Consider the following 20,291-nt stretch of genomic DNA (forward strand, 5'->3'; position numbering starts at 1 on the left):
GTTATGAAACTTTACCTTTTTTGATGTAAAGGAAGCAAAGTATTAAAAGATCGTTTAGCGGAGGTAATTGTGGCTATATAAGAACTTTTTGTGAGTGAATTGTTTCACCATGGGGATTTAAATCCCTCACGGGTGTGTAGAGGCCAAATCATCACAGCTATTCATCGATTGTTATAATGGATGGTTCGGGGAGCCGTGTCCTGGATCATGCTATTTGTGGCTCATGTAAACATCTTTTCACTGAGAAGGATAAAATTATTGATGATTTGAAAAGGAATCTTCTAACGCAAGAAAATCGTGTCAAAGACCTGGAAAATGAAGCAAAGAATGTTGAAAAGAGATTACGAAACCTCGTGCAAGGTAAATCTTTATGTTTACATCAAAATCATTAAATTAGCTATAAATGTACATTTTTATAATATCATACTTGGAATGGGTAATGTATGTGCTAACCATACTTTTATCATATCGGATATTGTACTACAAATGCACTATATGCATGTTTTATGTGCATGTATCGTTACAGTTAATATAGCAAACAAAAACATTTGAACTGATTTAATTAGCCACGTACATATATACTACATAGCCTATATAGTCATTGAATTGCCTATATATATCGAACAAATATTCTCTTAGCTTACATTTCTTATGTTCATATATTTCTCTGCGTCTGTACACGATCATGAATTTCAACGTATATAAATGTATTTTTTCGCTACACTGTATATGTTTAAGTATAGAATGTTCGTTTATTAGTATTTTTTTAAACTAATGCAGAGATCTGCGACCACAATAATTGCAGCAGGTGCAAGTTCTGCCTCTTAGAGTCATAGTAAACAAACTTCTCGTAACACGTATTCAACCCTCAAGCAATCTCTTTTCTGGTAAAGATTTACTTCTTTGTTAGAAACATGATCAATACATTGACATTGTTTTTCAATTGCTTCGCAAATTGCGTTTCTTCTGTTACTCTCAGGAGACTGCATGCTAATGTGAAGTGTCTTTTTGTCATGATTAGCCTTCTCATCACGACGGAATTCTTTAACGTGTTTTCGAGGCGGTTTAAGGTTTTCTTGAGTTCTGTGCTGAGAACTCTGTTCATCTGCATGATCCCTTTCTGGGGCACGAACTTCAGGCTCTTTGGCGATGAATTCATCTTGTGCTTTCTGTGAAAATATTTTGTTCATCATCCGAAAACGTAGGTAATCTCTCACTACCCTTTTCCACTTCGAAATTGAGCTTTTCTGACGATGATCCTGTATAATTTCCCCCATTGAAACTCGAAAGTTTGAAATTTGGTTTCTTATAACGGAGAGTTCCAATCTCTGTATGTGTGCACAAAAAATAGTCGTGTGGTTGTTTGTGTTCTGTTTTATAGTTCGTCGGCATATGCAACGTCCCACGTAATCTTAATTACAGCAATAGAGACTATTATTATTGATGCAGTCAGAGTGACGTTCCCGCTTGTTGCAATATTCACGATGTCTAAGTTTTGAGTGTGTGCATGCATGTATTATGAGGCGAAACATGAATATTACATCGAGGGATTTTTGTTAACGGATATTATTTGGACCATGACTTGCATCTTTGAATCCTCTTTTCTCTACTAAAAAATGTACTGTATCATGTTTTTTGATAAACACAGGCGCTGATTCTGTCAATAACATTGTCTCCAGGATTAATAAACATCATTAAATACAGGGCAAGCGGAACTTTGCAAGTGGGTAATGCGGGCAATCTTTTTGAAAGGGTAAATTAAGGTACATTCTAACTGAATTAACCAGAATTGCATCATTCTATAGACAGTAAGTTGCATGGTTGCTCGAAATTTAAAAGGCAAACCTTAGAATAATTGATAATCTTTATTGACTTTAAAAGTGTGATTGATGCCTATGACGTCTACGCTTTCTTCCTGATAGCAAATAGAAGTCAATTTTAATGCTTCAGACGTCAGCCAGCTGCCGAAATTATTGTGAGACAGTATGTCTGAAAGCTGCCAATTGTACTGGATACATAAAGCATGTGTGCAGCCAGTGGCTCGCAATTGGTTACTTGCATGATAATGGACCAAAATGTCTCCCTAATGCATGCAGAAAATTGAAGGCGGAATGCTCTAAATTCCAATATTCGCCACGGGAAATTTATAGATGTTTGACTCGCAGTCTACCTCGTGAGTCGTTCCTTGAATAATGGTTTAGTAATGAATGATATAAACATGGGTAATTTAACCTAGTCTTTGTGCAAAACGACTGCACTTAATAATAATCCCAGGTCTCAACAACTGCTGCATCGAATTGATCACAACTGCATAGATTGAATTCACTCGTTGTTACGAGTTGTTACTGTTACGAGTTGTACTCGTTGTTACTGTTTTTTTCTCGAGATTGAACGAGTAAAATGACTTCATACAGCATTCGTCAAAAATAACGCCCCAGAATAGCGGCATTCCGGGAAACTCAAGTTTTTTCATCTACGAAGTAATCAAATGATTTATGAATATTGAAGCTTTTCCTATCATGTGTTTAGAGTGAAAACGAAAAATATAGGCGTTATTTTCTTCAATTATTTATCACGTTAAGACTGTAGCTCATATAAAAAATCCTCCGTAAATACTCCCTGTACATAATTTGAATTATTTCAAAGCATTGTCTTCTTTAGAACCTTTGCAGTTACTTGACTTGTATCCAGTTAGCATTAGTCGCATTACAGTTAATTAAATTTGTCGCGAATACTCGTTACATGCTGTCTATGACTAATATTGCTACTTCTATAACGGCATGATCTACAATACATATACATGCAGTATTTTAGGTGTGATCGTCAACATCGTATAGCCCTACATCTTAGAATGCAGCTACCAAACTAATATTTGCCGATACACTGAAGCAAAAAAAATGTTAATAGGATGTATTGATGTGTATTTAATTGAATAATGTAAAATTGATAAACACGCAGATGTTTATGAAACTTCAGTTTCGACATACGTGCGCGAATAACATTCGTCAGCAAGATGTACTAGCGAGATATTGTAATATTTTCTATTATACGATAATAATATATGATGATAATATATTATATAATATATGATATAATATATTTATAAATATAAGTGACAAATTTCAAAGGTGCAGGGATGAATTTCCAAGTTCTTTTTTGCTGTAGCTATAAACCCGGCAGGCTTTCTCTAATTTATTAAAACCAAAACCTTGAACAGTCATATTTAAGGGTAGTGTCGCAGCTCCTCGCAAGAATGATTTTCATTGGCTGAACTTTACAATACATTTCTCTTTCAACCAATAGCGTAGCTTCTTTCTTTAGAAAACATAGAAAAGCATTATCCAATTGGACGAAAGCTTCCGAGCACTGCGACATGTCCCATATTTAAGAAATAATTAAAAACATGGATTGTAGCATTTTGTGCTGACGTGCAACACTGTCACATAACATTTGCAAGCCAACGAAGAACGGGATTGCAAGTTTGTATGAAAAAAATTCCTTACGACCATTTTATATTTGTTTTCACAGAAAAAGATGCTCTAGAACAACTTGTGAAACAAGATGAAAACATCAGGAATATTGAAATTTTGCAAAATCAGCTAAAATTACTGGAGGAGGAAAAGAAATATCTTAACGACAAGATTAATGATTTTGAACACGAAACAGATGGACTTGCCCGTATGTTTGGGATTCAACAAGAAAAGTTTGAATATGAAATGAAGAGCAAAGATAAAACTCTCACTGCTGTCGAAACTGAAACCAAAAGATTAAAAGATGAATTGGAAAACACCAGAAAGGAGTTAGGGAAAATGAAAACAGAAATGGATGCAGAGAAAGACATCGTTGCAGAATTGAAGAGGTCAGTTCAGAAAAAAGACGAAGAAGTTTCGAATCTTTCAAATTTACACCACGAAGCTAAATTGTTCATCAAAGAATTAGAGAAACAACTTTTCACAGCTAATGAAAATTTGAGGAATCAAAGGTCAAAAAACAAGATTCTTGAAGAGAACATTAGCAGTTGCAAAGAGAACGTGAAAGTGATTAGCGAGGAAAGCAAACGTCTTGAAACGGAAAACAATCAGCTTCGAGTGAGTCAGCTCCAAATGAGTGAAGAAATAAGTAGAGCAAAGAAAGAACAAGAAAAGCTAAATGATCGTATACAATGTTTACAAATGGAAAGTACAGAAAATCAGAAGAAATATGATCAACTGAAAGAATGTAATGTGGAATTGAGGCAAGACAAAAATGATACAGAAACGCAAGTACGAAACATGAAGAAACAAGATTTGGAATTACGAACGGATGTGGAAAAGCTGAAGAAGGAAGTCATGTTAGTTACCGATCAGAACCATGCTTTAGAAAGTAAAATGAGTCTTGTTCGAGCTGAAATTAAAAACGTTGAAACTTTGAAAAGAAAGCTGGAACACGAACTATCTGAATCGCATCAACGGCTAGAGAAAGCTGAGGAAAATCTTGCGAATAGAACAATCGAGAAAGAAACATTACAAGAAGACGTGAGTGCTTTGGAAAAAGCTATAAAAGAACTTGAACTCAAGAATGAACAAAGCGATGAGCATCTTGAGAGAACGGAAGAGATTTTGGAAAGTGAGACTAAAGCGAGGGAGAGATTGGAAGAAGACGTTAAGGCTTTGGACCAAATCATCCATGATTTAAAGGCTAATATTCAACAACAGAAAAAATACCTCCAAGAAACTAAACAAGAACTAGATTCAGTTCTTGTAATGAAACAACAACTTGTGTTGGAGGTTGAAAAACTTGAAGAGTTGAATACGGGTATGAAAGCGAACATAGATACGCTGTCTAAAGATATCGAAAGCATGCATGGTGTCTGTCAAACTAAGACGGAAAAGCTTGAAGATTTGGAACGAAGTATGAACGAAAAGTCAAAAGTTATCCTGTCACATGAACAGAAAGAGCAAGAGCTTCGGAATCATGTTGAAGAACTGCTCGGAATGGAGGAAATTTGTGCAAACGAGTTGAAGAATGTCAGGAATGAATTAACCAAGCTGCGAAAAGAGAATGAGGACATGGAGGTGAAATATGAGAAAGTAACTTTACAGTACCAAGAATGCTTGAAGGAACTTAGTCAGAAAAATGAAATGTACATGAAGATTATCGCACAGTATGAAAAGCAGATGGAAGAGCTATCTCACTTCAGAGAACTTAATGCTGAAATCAACGGTGAATTGAGAACTCGAAATGATGAAATAAATCTGTTAACAATGGAAAAAGACAAACTTCTGAGAGAGCGCGAGTCTGCTCGGATCGTGATAGAAAAAAACTCGTCGACGCAAGCAAATCTAAAAAAGGAACTGGAGTCAATGAAATTACAAATGGAGAAATACAAAGATAGTGAAAAGGAGGTTTTACAAAAGTTATCAGAAGCAAAAAGGAAACACGAATCTGTTGTACGAGAGCTTGATAATGAAAGAGACGAAATAAACAATTTAGAATCTCAGCTGAAGTACAGTCGAGAGAAAGCTGAACGTTGGAAGAAGATCGGTTGTGAAATTAAGCAAGAAAGAAATAGGCTGCAAATTCAACTAGCAGATTTAGACAGAGATCTGAATGAGAAAAGTTCAAATTTGGCAGAAGAGAAGTCAACCCTGGAAAACGAAATGGGAACTTTGAAACTTGTTGTGAAACGATTAAAATCTAACGAGGAAAACTTGAGAGGAAAAATAGAAGAGCTTCGTGATGAAGTTGATAAATTGTCTGACGCTAATTCTGAACAAGAAATAGAAATACGAAAGCTCTCCTGGGAGAAACAAAGAATAGAGGAAAATCTTTTCAAGTTAAAGGATATCGCTGGGGAAAATATTTCATTACAAAACAAATGCACCGAAATTAATTGTGAAAATACCAAGTTAAAAAATGATATTGATGCACTTCAAGAGAAAGCAAAAGATTTGGAAGAACACAATGAGAAAATGCTGAAAGAGCATAAAATTCTTCAAGATCACGTCGATGTCATACAAGTGCGTATACATGAATCAGCACTGGAATCCAAACAACTGAAAAACAACATTAATATCCTTCAAGACAACAATGACGAGTTGAGTGAGGAAAAAGAACGACTTCTTAATGAGAATTGTCGACTTAAAGAGAAGAAAAGCAGCATTATCCAAGACAGAAATAAACTTCAAGATATGGTCGAATCTTTAGATAAATGCCTCAGCGAAAAGAATGATGCTTTATCGCGGCAAAACACCTTACTTGAAAATGAATTAGCAGCAAGGCGAACAACGATAAAGAAATGTGAAGAGAAGGAACTAAGGTTGCTGAATGGAATACAAGAACTAAACGAAAAAATTGAAAATTCTATTGAAGAGAATGATAAAATCAACGGCTTATTAAAGAAGGCAGATTGTGAAAATATTCGGTTGAGGAAAAAGATTTCTGATTTGGCAAAGGTAGTTGAACAGATTGACTATGAAAGAGAAACAAGAATAAATCTGGAAGCAGAATTGAGCGGAAAGGATGAAGTATTGAAAAAATATAAAGAAAGCAAGAAAAACCTCAATGATTTGATATCCACGTTGTATAATCAACAGGTCGAACTCAGAAATGAATTGCGCAATAAAGAAAGAGAGTTTAATGATTTGAACGATCATCTGAAGACCGAGCAAAGTGATAAAGCTAAATGGAAGGGCGCCATGACGAGACTTGAAGAAGAACTACAAAAAACAAAAGCAAATGAGGTAAAATACAGTGATCAAGTAAAGATTGAGCAAGAAAAAACCCAACAAGTTCTCACTAAACTTAAAGAACAGTGTGACAATTTTAAGGAAATGTCACAGAGAGATAAAGATGAATACCACGAGAACATTAAAAACTTCGAAGTCAAACGCAATGAACTGTTGAACAAGATAGAGAAGCTGCAAGATGATTACGATAAAGCAAGAAATTGTAACGTTAATTTACAAAATAAAATACGAACTCTTGAGGAGGAAATGTTCTCACTTAAAGAAAAGAAATGTCAGCAAGATAGAAACCTAAAGACGAAAGATGAAAAGTTAGTTTACCTGGTGAAGGAAACTGATGCATTGAAAAAAGAAAATAATCGGTTACAAGAACACGCTGAGAATATAGATATGATTCTTTCTATACAGAATTCTGCCGCGTTAGATCAGGCATCTGGGATGGAGAAAGAAATCAAAGTTCTTCATGATACTCTGGCGCAGCTGCGAACTAATAGGGATATCAACCGAGCTGAGATTGACGAGTTAAAAACGAAGTTAGAAACGTCATATAAAGATAAAATGGATGCTGAAGTAAAAATATGTGATATTCAACTAGAAAGAGAGAGACTTCAGTGTAAGAATGATGATTTGTTAAGTAATTGTGCCAGACTGGAGAGGTTAGCGAAAGAAGCTGAGCAAATTAAGCTAGAGCATGAAGGCAAGCAACAATTGGTTGAGAATGAACAACAAAGAAATCGAGTAATCGAAGAGAAACTAGCAAATAAATCCCAAGAACTTTTGGAAAAGGGAAAGCTTTTAGATACACTCAAAGAAGAAATATCTGGTTATAAGAAAACGATAGAGAAGCTGAACATGTCCAAGGACGGACTTATTGTCTCAGTTGAGGAACTTACACAAATGAGCGACGAAGGTTTAAAAGAATTACAGCGTGCACGTGAAGAAAACGAAGAATTACTGTCGGAAAATAATCGTTTGACTGAATCGGTTGCTTTGTGCAATGACGTGATAGAGAATTTGAGGAAAGAAGGTGATCGAGTCAAAACTGATTTGCAATTGAAAACACAAGAAGCAGAAAATGATAAATTCCAGTTGCAAAACGATGTAAAGATGAAAGAAGAAAGTCTTCAACGACTGACAGAAAAAAACAACGAAATTCAGGATAGTCTTAAAAATGTCAGGGAAGAAGTGGACGACCTTGAAAGCGAGAATGAAGATATATTAGCTGAAGTTGAACAAATGAAAGAAGTAAACAAAAAAGCAAAAGGTGTTTTTTGTGTTCTTCAAACTGAGCACAGCATTCTTCAAGAAGAATTGCGAGAAAAAAGTAACGTCTGGAATGAAGAGAAAGAGAAATTATCACTAGAAATTCTTAAAATGGAGACAGACACTACCAATCTGAATAAACGACTGGCTCAAGCTAATGATCGAAATGAGAAACAACGCGAGTTGGAGAAAATGCTTCGTTTCGAAATCGACGAATTAAGCGATGGTTATGTAGAAATGGAACAAGAAGTACAGCATCGCAACGATGAAATAACTTCGTTAAGAGAGAAATTACAAACACTTTCTCAAAATATCGAGGAACTGGAACTTGCCCGCGATACAGCCTGCCTTTTGAAGGAAAAACGACATTGTGAATTACTCAACTCGGAGAAGAATGTCCAACGCTTGGAGAAACATCTGAAAGAAAACCAGAAAATGAATAGCAAGCTACAGAAAGAAATGGATTCTTTCATGGAAAGAGAAAAGTATTTACAGCTGCAGATATCTTCGGAAAAAGAATTGGGCGAACAGCATTTGAAACAGATTCAGGATTTGCAAAATTCGCAAAGAAAAGTCGACGAAGAGTTGTGGAAAGCGAAACGGGATATCGAAAAGCTGCAAATGGAAATTGAAACTTGGCGAATCAGTGACGATTCAATGAAAGTACGCATTGAAACACTGGAGGATGAGCTCAATAAAACAGCAAATGAAAAGCTCGTAGCTTCAAGCCTCTACGAAGAAGCAAACAAAAAAAGTGAAGCAAGAGCAGAACAGATTCTAAAATTAATGCTCGGCTTTACAGAGAAAACGGCAGCTTTTGAAACTGCTATTGGTGAAGTTAAGAAAGAAAAAAATGATCTAAGTAAGGAAATAAATAATCTTGAATTCATGCTGAAGGAAAAGTCAGGTGAAGTTGCCAGTTTAAAAGAGTTACTTGAGAACATAAATATTAAATATGAAGATGCGCTATTAATGACCTCGTTACTACATAATGACATTGAAAAGAAAGATGAAAAGATTGCAGACCTTGAAGACAGAAGGAAAAACGTCACAAATTTACTGGCGGACTTAGATTTTAAAATTGCAGAAATTCAAATCCAGGCGGAGAGACTCGAAACGGATAATGAATCCCTCAGAAAACAAGTTGCGAGAGCGATTGAGTCAGAAGAACATCTGAAACAAACGTTGGAAGAGGAACGGAAAGAATTTGCTGATAAATTTTCAAGGAATTCTCGCGAAATTCAGCATCTTCAAAACACGAAAGATCATTTCAAGCACCGTCTTTTAGAAGCAAACAGCAAAATCGAAGACAAAAACAATGAAATTGTGAAACTTCAAAGAAATCATGAGAAACTTACTGCCGATAAACATTGTCTAGTCAACACCAAAGAACGCTTAGAGAACGAACTATGGAAGATGAAATCAGATGAAGAAGAACTGGCGCTAACTTTAAAGACTTTAAAAGAGAAAATATTAAAACAAAACTCGGAAATTGAACATTATGTCAACGATTGTCAATTATTGGAGACCAAGTGCTCAGATGTATCCAGGGAACATAAGGAAACGGAGAGGAGATTAGTGAAAGCAAACACAGTTTGCAAGGATTTGGAAAGTAGCTTGGAAGAAAAAAAGGCGAAGGTTTCAGACCTTCTGACGCTATCGAGAAACTGGAAAGATAAAGCTAATCAACTGGAAAAGTCGCTATCTGTTTCCACTGCTGAAAATGATAAACTCTTAAAAATGAAAAACGAGGAAATTGAATCGTTAACTACTTCAAATAGAGAAATGAGAAGCGTAATTGATGAAGTAAAGTCAGAATTGGACAAACAAGCGGGAAAGTGTTATGCCAGTGAACGTGAAAACAAAGATTTCTCGGAGGAGGACCTTGAACACTTCGATGAAATTTCAGCAAAAGAAGAGAAAAAGAGTTTGTTGACCAAAATTGAAGCAATTTCAAGAGATTTTTGCGAAATTAAGACTGAAAAGCAACAACTTATGGCAGAAAACAAAGATATTAATTGTGTTATGAAGATGAAAGAAAACGAATTTGAAGAAGGTCGTAACGTATTTCGGATGTCGCAACAAAAACTGAAGGGCGAATTATTTGAACATAAGAGTGCTTTAGAAAACCTTGTAAAGGAAAATAACGACCTTCGACAGAAAGTTGGTGCAGAGAAAGCACGAACAAAACAAACAACAAAATCGTTAAATGAAACACGTGGAAGACTAGAAGATCAAGAAATGGAAAACGAGAAGCTTAAGTTACAGCTGCAGAACTCAAATTTTGAAAGAAACTGTTTGGTAGATGTCAATTCAAAAGTTAGCGATGCTCTTCTTAAGCTACAAAAGGAGTCAAATACGTCCCTTTGTGATGACACGAAGGAAATTAACGTAGAAGGGAAACAAACACAACAAGAATGTGTGTTTTTGGAAAGTGAGACGAAGAGCCAAAAAGATATGATAGACCATTCAATCCAATCTAAACAAGCATTCTTAGTGAAGAGTTTTGAATTGCAAAACAATTTTTCACTGATTGAGGATGAAGTGCGCTCCCTCCGAACTGTCGTCTCTAAAAAAGAAGACGAGATTACTGACCTTGAGGAGACACTTGACCTCCTGAAAAAGGAAATCGACGTACAGTCTTCGCAATTATCCAGTTACATACAGAAATTAAGAGACGAATCTAAACAGAAAACGACTGCATTGGAAACTATTGAAGAATTGGAAGCCGACGTGGAGCACCTGAAAAAAGAAAATCATTCTATAGCTGCAGGATCACAAAAAAAGATGATGCATTTGCAACATGAAATTCTTGCCAATGAATCCGTGATTTGTGATCTACGTGGAAAGAATGTTCGGTTGGAAGAAAATCTTCAGGTACTTAATTCTCTGAATGACGAAAAAGCAAACCAAATAAAAGAACTGGAAAATATGGGAATCACAAAGAAATTGGAGCTGGAAGCTTTAGAAAAGATATTAGAGGAATGTAACGAACAAATTCTAAGTTTAGAGAAGGCTGCTGATATTCGCCGGGAGGAAAAGTTCTGTTGTAATAGTGGACACGATCACATAGCAAGGTACGATGAAATATCCTCAAATATGGCTGGTCGATTAGAACAAGTTCGCGATAATATTCATTGTCGCATGATGGAAGAAAAGAGGTTGCAGAAGGTACTCACTGATGTCTCGGCCCAGTCTTCAAAATATCATGCAGAATTGGAAGCATCGGAAAGTAGTTACAAGAGCCTGAAAGTCAAGTACGAGCAGTCACAGACCCAGCTTTCCCTCGTAACTTCGAGTCGGGATGAAGCCCTTTGCAAAGTTGCCGAACTTTCGGAGTCTTTAACATCTGCGGAGACAAAAATTGAAAGTACTCGAATTTCCCAAAATATGGAAAACTCTAAAATCTCGCAGGAGTTACAAAAAATGCAAAAAGAGTTGACATTGGCTTGTGATAAATTTAAATGCAGCATCTCCAAGTCTATATCCCTCGAGGAGAAGATAAAAACAAAGGAAAAACGAATTGCAGTTTTAGAAAAGACTGTGGAAATGTCCGGTGTTAATGATAGAATGCTTCAAATGCGAATAGCTGAGCTGGAGACCACAACGGAATTACTCTCTAATGCAAACAAGGAACTGGAAAACACAGAAAGGAGATGTGAGGAGAAAATAGCTGAATTACAAAGTGCTTTGTACGATGAAAAGGCAGGGAGGTATGAAGATATCACAGAACGAGATACAACTGTTCGGAAACTTGAATTAAAGAATGAAAGTTTGGGTTTGCAAATTGTCCGATCTAAAGAACTGCTTAACAAAATGGAGAACTCGAGCATTAAATTACAAAAGGAGTTTGATGCTTTGAAGAGTCGATGTGAAGAGGAAGAAACAACTAGCAGTGCAGAGATCGCTGAATGTCATTCTAAAATCGTTGAACTTCAACAAAATATATCGAACCTCCAAAATGATGCTTCTCGTCTCGAAAACGATAGATGCGCGTTAATTCAGAAAAACGAAGACTTGATGAAGACTGTTTATAATGTTCAAAGAGAAAATAAAGACTATAAGAATACTTTAAAGCAAAACGAGAAGGATAAAGAAGCAATGAACACCACCCTTGAAAGAGTGTTTAATATAGCGTTGAATGAAAAGGTATGCAATGACATTAACAGTCAGACTAAGAGTCTTGAAAGAGTTGTCCAAGCGATTGAAGAGTTGAAGAGCGAACACGAAAACCTAACTAAGGAGAAACAAGATGTCATGGAAAATCTTTTGAAATTAGAGAATGAGAATAAGAAAATCCTCAGCCATTATCGCGCGAAATGTGAACAATACGAACTGCAGCAAGAAAATAACGATAAACTTGCTGATCTCACACAAGAGCTAGAAAGCAAACTGAATGGATCTGATGTGAAATGTCAACAACTTAATCTACAGATACGAGAATTGGAAGAGAAAGTAGAAACGTTAAGTGCCAATGAAGATCACCAGCAATACCAATATCACGTGTTGGAAAAGGAGAAAGAAAATTTAGAAAACGAGATTATCAACTTTAACGAAGGAATAGAGAAACTGACTGAGAAAATTAACGACTCCGTTCATCTTCTCCATGAATCGAATTCAGATTCGATCAGTGGCAGCCTAGAAGATAGTGGTATAGGCATTGATGATAATTCATTGAACTTGCTTTCTAATCGTGGATCATTTGATGCTAGAGTCTTTGAATGTAGATTTACTAAATGCTCCACATTTCCTGCAAGTTCCAAGCCAAAAGAAGGAAAACAAGAAAATGAAAAGCTACGATATTTAGAGACGACGGTAGATACCTTCATTTTGGTAATGTCGAGAATTGTTCCAAGTTTCAATGAACGAGAGAAGTTATTTTGCAATAGAGAAAAACAATTCGTTGACGAAATACGAGAGCTTAAGCAAGCCTCTGTTCAGAACGAAAACCTCCTGTCGTCTTTAGAGAAAGAAGTGGAATGTTTAGAGCTGTCACAAAAATCATTGCAAGAAACCTATCATGAAAAAGATGAAAAGTTAAAAGAATGCCAAATGAAGTTAGAACATGCCATATCAATTACTAAAGAAAAAGAAATTTCCATCACGATTTTAAATGAATCAGTCCAGGAATACAAAAAAGGGAAAAAAGATTTGGAAAAAGAACTAGATACGACAAAGAAGTCACACGGACAACTGATTAAGGAAAATTTACAGACTTCGATAACCATTCACGATTGCAAGAAAGAATTCGAGATTCTTAGACAGCAGTGTCTAGAAAATGATGCGGAGACCGAAAAGACGACAACTAGCTTGCGTTTACAGGTAACAGAACTTGAAAATCAAATTTTAGAGGAGCAAAATAACAACTTGGAACTTCAGCATCTTTGTACAACACTGCGTGGAACTGTGAAGCAACTTGAAGATCAAGCGCAAGAATACTCTCTGACAATCACAACATATAAGAATCAAGCTAAAGACTTGGAAAGGCAAATAAACGAAGACGCGAAGTTGGCAGTACATCGATCTCAGGAATTAGACGACTGCAGGGAACGAATTGGAATCCTCGAAGAGATGAACCAGGAGATAGAGGAGTCTTTTAAAGAGATCAAAAACAAATCTGACAAGATTGGCATTGATCTTGAGAAATCTCGCAGAGAAGTCACTCAACTCAAAGAAGAAAATGTTCTGATAAGGCTTGAAAAAAACTCTTTGACAGACAAAATCAAAACAATCAACGAACAGCTAAAAGAGAAAGAAAAAACTATTAAACAGCTTTCGGAAGGAATAACCGAAAAAGATGAAATGATAAGAAAAAATGAAGCAAAATTAGAGCTTTTAAAAGATTTCCTGCAGAAAATGAATGTGTGCAAAGATACCTTGGAAAAAGATGTTGATGAATTGAAGGACGAGAAGAGTATTTGCCGACGACAAATTGAACTACTAAAAGATGAAAACCAGTGTCTTCTTGAAAGTGTGAAGAAAAAGAATGAAGAAATTATTGAAAAAGAGAGCTTTAATTTCGAACTTGACAAGAAAAACAAGGAAATAAGAAACGAATTAAAAGCGAACAATACGGCATTAACAAAAGCATTGGATGAATTACACTTGTCTTTGGTGGAAGCGAGGAGAATATATGAGCTGATTGAAGGTGTATGCAGCTTATTTGATCCTAACAATGGGTACCGTTGCTCCGAAGCTGGAAGTGACGATGAGATGAATACTTACAATCTTATTCTGTCAATTGGCACAAGCATAAATAATTTATCCATTTTGTCTCATAAATTGCTAATTGAGCGAGAAAATCTGCAGAGAGATGTCAAAGAACAAAATCTTTTATTACAAAACGAAAAAAACGAGAGATTGAAACTCGAAACAGAGATAAAACATATGAATGAAAAAGTGTCTGCTCTGTCCCAAGACCTCGCAAAAGTGCAGTCTTTATCAAAAGAACAAGAACAAGAAATAAATCAAAGCCAAAACGAAATATACATTGGGAAGCAGAGAATTTCCGATCTTGTCAAACTGAACGAATCGTTAAAAGAACGAATCAAACTGCTCAACGACGATGTTTCTTCCATATCCACGCATGCTGATTATTTAAAAGAGGATCGCAATAAGCTTGAAGAGTCGCTTTTGGAAGCTTACCACGAAGTGACTAAATTAAATGCAAAATGTGAGCAACTGGGTAAATCGGATGAAGAATTGAGAGCCGCCAGGCAAAAAATTGATGAACAGAATATTTTACAAGATGAAACAATGACTGCGAAAGAAAATCTCACGAGAGAATTGGAATACACCCAGCAGAAACTGACTGATCTTGAAATTTCGCAGACGGATAAAACCAAATTACTAGCACAAGAAAGGGACAGGATTGTAACATTGACAAAGCTTGCGAGGATCAAAGAGCGTGATCTGGAAGATGCTACAAAGGCAATGAAGTTAAAAGATGAGTTGATACAAAAACTTGAAAGTAAAGCAGAAGAAATGAAAGAGACGAACACGTTAACAAAGAAAGAACTCACGAAAGTCATTGAGCAACTGACAACAGTACAACAAAGAAAAGAAGTTTTGTTAAATGAAAAGGTTTGTTAAATAAATTCTTTAAATTCTATCACGATTTAGTGAAATAATACTCAAGCAATATATGAAGCATATCTAGTTTTATATGCGGTTTTTAAAATGTAGCTTCAAGTGTGTAAACATTAAAAAACCCCTGGCCTTCGTCTATTCTAAAACTCGCCCATTCACATCTGTTCATAAATATTCTTCACTGAATATGTCAGTATATGGAAGTATCATTAGAAGTAAGAAACTGGTAACTGTCGTGTCAAAAAATTTAAATTAGACAAAGAACCAATCATCTATGTGGACGATGTTTGTAAGGAACTGTAATTTTATTGATTGATTGATAGATTCACCAGAATATCGATAGTCCAATTTGTACATGTTTCAGGTTTCCCTTTGGAATGATTTTGATGCTCTTAAACATCACCTGGAGAAAATACAAAAAGAGAAACAAGAGCTACAGCTGAAACTTCACAGTGAAAGTAAGAATTCGTCGATAGTTCTGGAGAAACTGGAGTTACAAAGGCAAGCTCTCGCGAAGTTGGAAAATAAAGTTGAACAGCGCGAAGAAAAGTGTTCTCAACTTGAAAACGAAAAATCTAAAATAACTAACGAAGCAAAAGAAAATGAAAAGAGACTTGAGTTGAAATGTGGAGAGATTCTTGAGAAATATCATGCCCAAGAAAGGAATATGGACAAGACTTTGCTCAACCTGAAAAGTGAACTAGATTTGTCAGAGTGTCTTAGAAGTGAACTAGAACGGCGAGTTACGGAAACTGAGGAGGGTATAACAGCATTACAAGATCAAAATAGCAAACTCCAAGCAGATATTGAAACTTTTGGTGAGCAAGAGAATAACCTTATTACGGAAAACAAATATTTAAAAGTATCTGCGAAGGGTGTGTCAGAGGAAAATAAGTGTTTACAGGATTGTTTCGATAAAGCAAACCAACACTTAGAAACAATGAAGTCAAGTTTGGCTGAAAAAGAACGCGAAAATAATGATTTGCAGAAAGAGGTCCTGTCTGGTAGGAAAATTATAAGCTCGCTAAAAAACGCCACTTCCACTTCCGAATCAGAAATAAACGATTTAAAACGCAAAGACGTTGAAAATAAGCGAGACCTCGAAAGACTGGAGAAGGAAATATCACAAGAAAAAAATAAAGTGGTGGCGCTGCTTGAAGATAAAACAAACCTTGAGGAATTATATCGAGTTGGTCAAAACTTGGAGGATAACTTACGAAAGGATCTTGAAGAAGAAAGGTTGAAGATGGATAACATTAGGAATGAAAATATTAGCTTAAGAAAGGAAAAAACATTCCTGGTAGGTAAAGTTGAAGACGTGGAAAAAAGAAAGAAAGATTTGAAATCGGAGTTTCAGACAATATCCTTGGAAAAACAGGAAGTGAACAACCAATTGTTAGAGGCAAGCAGGAACCTTGAGAAGGCAAGTGATGATTTATATCGCCTTCATGCAGTAGTTGCAAGAATCTGTACATCAGCACGAACGATAGAAAATAGGTTTCAAACAGGCATCAAAACTGATAACCAAAAGAATCCCGTTCAAACGTGTTCCCCTGCCGACGCCGTTTTTGAAGAGCTGCGTATACTGGAAATCACATTGACCGAAATTTGTTCTTTGTTTGAAAATCGTCTTGAAAGTGAAAGTCAGTCAAAAAACAACATAAAAGATCTAACCCTAAAAATTAATATATTAAATGACCAAAATGAAAATCAAGAAGGGGAAGTACAACGTTTGAAAGATCATCAGAACAATTTGCTTCAAGAAAAAGATCAGCTTGAGACAAAAAATAGAGAAGTGGTCATGTTGTGCGAAAAGCTAAATGAAGAAGTAAAAAGAATGAAAGAAATGCTCACAAATGAATGTGCTAAGAATACGAAAATCTCAAATGAATTGTCAAGCCTGAAAGCGAGGAAACAAGAAGTATCCAGGCGAAATCATGAACTAGAAGTACGTCTCGATAAATGCCTAAAGGAGAAGGAACATTTAAACACAAAACAAGAAGAATTGAAGGGCGAAATTCATGCTAAAAATAGCAGAATTAGCAGTTTAGAAGCGAATTATGAAACGCTGCGCCATGAAAATGAAGAAAATAATGAGTTAGCTGTGAAAAGGAAAGATCAAATTCTTGTTTTAGAAAGCGATCTCAAGGCCTCTGTTGAATTTTCTGCGATACTTGAAAAGCGATGCACCGAAGAAAATGAGAATAGTAGCAAGCTGCGTCTGAGAGTCGAAACATTAGACAGCCAAGTTTCTGCCTTGGAAAATAACCTGAACATATCTCAGAAGCAAATCAATGAAATGTCCTCCAAGGCGGTGTCTATGGACGAGGAAATTCAGCGCACTGGTATTATTTTACGTGAGAACGGTAAAGAAATTAATCAACTACGCGAGAAACTAAAAGATAGTGATGAAGAATTAAGGACAAGTATCTTTGAAATAGAACATCATAAGACGGCGCACGAGAATGCTTTGAAGTCTAAAGAGGAAACAGAAGAGAAACTGAAACAAACCGAACTCTTGTTGAACAAGTCGGAAACGTTGCTGCAACAGGAAAGACGGTCGACAAATGAGAAGATCATTGAGATGGAAAACATTGAAAAAAAGCTAAAATCCACCATAGTGAAACTTCAAGAAAGGGTTGACGAGTTGACGTCTGCGTTATCAGTTACTATGACAAAAGAAGAAAGTACAAAACGAAACCTTGATAACGCAAGAGGCACCATTAAAAAATTAGAAAACGAATTAAGGCAACAATTGTTGAAGACAGAAGAAAGTGAAGAAAAACAAAGAAAAATAAATGAACAGTTGAATATCTTAACTTTAGACCAAATCACGGCGAATGAAAAACTTGATGAAACACTTAAAGAAAATAAGGACTTAAATAACGAAAAACAAGAACTGAGAACAGCTATGGAAATACTGGAAACTGAAACCACAACACAGAACCAGGTAATTGAACAGAAATTGACAGAAATCAAAAATCTGAAAATTCAATTAGCTGATGAAAAAAATGCCCAGCAGAATCTTGAAAACGAGATATTAAAATTGCAAATGGATATAGACATCTTGAGAAAACAGAACAGTGAACAAGAGGGACAAATTGATTACATTCTGGAAACCAATGCAGCAGAAGTCGACCAAATCTCCGAACAACTCGTAGAAGAGATAAGTAGAGCGGATGAGCTCAAACGTAACATAAATATAGCAAGATCCGAGATGAGGAAAATGGAAGAGAGAAATGAAAAAATATGTGAACAAATTTTAATTTCATGTCAATCTCTGGTAAAAGATTTAAAACCAAGTGATAACTGCCTTCCGAAAGACGATTCCGGAGATATTACTGATCTTTCTAAGATAATTGATATGGTCTGTTCATCACATACAATTGTGCAGGAGCACAATCACATTCTAAATACAAAACTATCCGAATTACACGAAAGATTAGGTACAACCAGTAAGCAAAACAAAATTTTATTGGATGAAAAAGCTCACTTGGAAAAGTGCCTTATCACGGTTCAAAGAGACAATGATATTATTCAAGCAGATCGTGATTCATTGGAAAAGGCATTGGAAACATGTCAACGCGACCTTGAAGTAAATATTGATGAATTGAAACAGCAGAAAGAAGCGCTCGATGTAAAAGAGGAAGAGATTAATAGTCTGCATTGTGAAATAAAAGAAATGGATAAAAGAAGATTTTGTTTGGAAGAGGAGGTGGGTAGATTGCAGTTGAAACTTGGTAATACCATTATTGACTTAACAACTGCAAACACCGACAAACACACTTTAGAAAACAAGATAAGCGACTTGATTCTCACGAACTCCAGTTTACTTAGCAACCAAGATTCTCTTCAAAATAAACTAAACGCGGCGGAGGAAGGAACCAAGGAATTGTTGGAAAAGTTTTCTGCGAAACAGTCCGAATTTTTAAAATTAGTCGCATTGAGAGACGCTGTAGAGGAAGAAAAAATGGCAACTGAAAAATGTCTGGAGATAAAGGAAAATGAAGTAGTTCGTCTCAAGAACAATTTGAATGAATTAGAAAAAGAGAAAATTGATGAAAGAGAACAAATGAGCAACTTAAAGGAGCTTAATGACCGGTTAGAAAAAGATAGTAGAGATCTACAGTCGTCTTGTTCACAGACCAAGGCTGATAATGCCGAACTCAGTCGTCAAATCGAATGTGAACGAAGTGAAAACTTAACGACAAAGACTCGTTTGGAATATGACCTTAAGAAAGCGCTGGAGACACTGGAACGACAGCATTCTAAATTATCTCAAGTACAGAATGAAAAGAATTTCTTGAGGGATCAATTGCTTCAGGCTGAAAAAGAACTTAAAGTGCTAATGGAAGACAACGCTGACTTGAAACAACAGATGTATCAAAGCACGACCATCAGCAGGAATGAATTAATTACAACGAAATTCCAGGTATATTATATTCACTTGTTTTAGTAAAGAAAATTTAATAAAGGGGAGAACCAATAGCGAATTTAAGGTATATACTGTCCCTGTGATTTGAAAAATACCTTAGAGTTTAGGTCAATATTGTGCAAGTTATTCAAGCTATAAAGATGCATTAATAGAAGTTGTGAGCAAGTCTCCTTTAACTATTGGAAGCGAGACTCATATATAGGCTATTAGGCTTATCATTATCAAAAACGTGTGATTGGCACGTCATATCGTGCCCACCTAACAACCTCAACTTAATCGATTCTAAATTAGGCTTTATTTATTGTTTTAATTGGATAGCAATGCATAATCAGCTATCATCGAAAAGGTTTAATTGTCCCGTTAATACGTTAAAAAGAATCTTATTTAATTTTTAAACTGAACTTAAAACCGTTACAGCTTTTGGAATCAAGAAGAAAAGAAGCTGCTATTTCGCAAGAGAACAAATGTTTGATAGAGCAGTTGCGAGATAAATCAGAAGAATTCCAAAAACTGAAGCGTCAAGAACAAGGATTTAAAAGAGAAGCGGAGACCAGTCGTGAAAATATGAGAAGATACTTAAATGAAAGAGACAAATGGGAAGAAGAAGTGAAGTCAGTGATTTCAGAAATTGGTCAGGAGCAAAAGTTTGAGTCTACATTGTAATAATGTGCGACTTTTTATACCAAAATAATAATGATAGTAAAACTAGTTTTCTTTTCCTTTATTAAACCAATGTGTGCATGCATGTGTGTGTATTTTTGTAATAAAATAATTAAGAG

General features: G+C 35.7%; 1 protein-coding gene across 1 annotated transcript; it reads left to right on the forward strand.

Annotated features, from left to right (window-relative positions):
• Window positions 1-176: 176 nt before the first annotated feature.
• Window positions 177-20,277, forward strand: LOC114521536 (centromere protein F-like). The gene is made up of 4 exons (XM_028542004.1): window positions 177-360; window positions 3,529-15,071; window positions 15,442-19,509; window positions 19,930-20,277. Exons 1-4 carry the CDS (start codon window positions 177-179, stop codon window positions 20,173-20,175), a joined length of 16,041 nt encoding a protein of 5,346 aa, XP_028397805.1. The 3' UTR covers window positions 20,176-20,277.
• The last annotated feature ends 14 nt before the right edge of the window (window positions 20,278-20,291 follow it).

The sequence above is a fragment of the Dendronephthya gigantea genome, unplaced genomic scaffold (genome assembly GCF_004324835.1).
Source record: "Dendronephthya gigantea isolate DGI-Jeju-01 unplaced genomic scaffold, DenGig_1.0 000020F, whole genome shotgun sequence".
In the NCBI taxonomy this organism is placed as follows: Eukaryota; Metazoa; Cnidaria; class Anthozoa; order Malacalcyonacea; family Nephtheidae; genus Dendronephthya; species Dendronephthya gigantea.

What these genes read in the sequence shown, in the direction of transcription:
- LOC114521536 (XM_028542004.1), top strand. Translation starts at nt 177, where the DNA reads ATGGATGGTTCGGGGAGCCGTGTCCTGGATCATGCTATTTGTGGCTCA. An exon ending in ATTACGAAACCTCGTGCAAG is followed by an intron (nt 361 to 3,528) that starts GTAAATCTTTAT and finishes TTGTTTTCACAG; the next exon opens with AAAAAGATGCTCTAGAACAA. An exon ending in AAGTTTTGTTAAATGAAAAG is followed by an intron (nt 15,072 to 15,441) that starts GTTTGTTAAATA and finishes TACATGTTTCAG; the next exon opens with GTTTCCCTTTGGAATGATTT.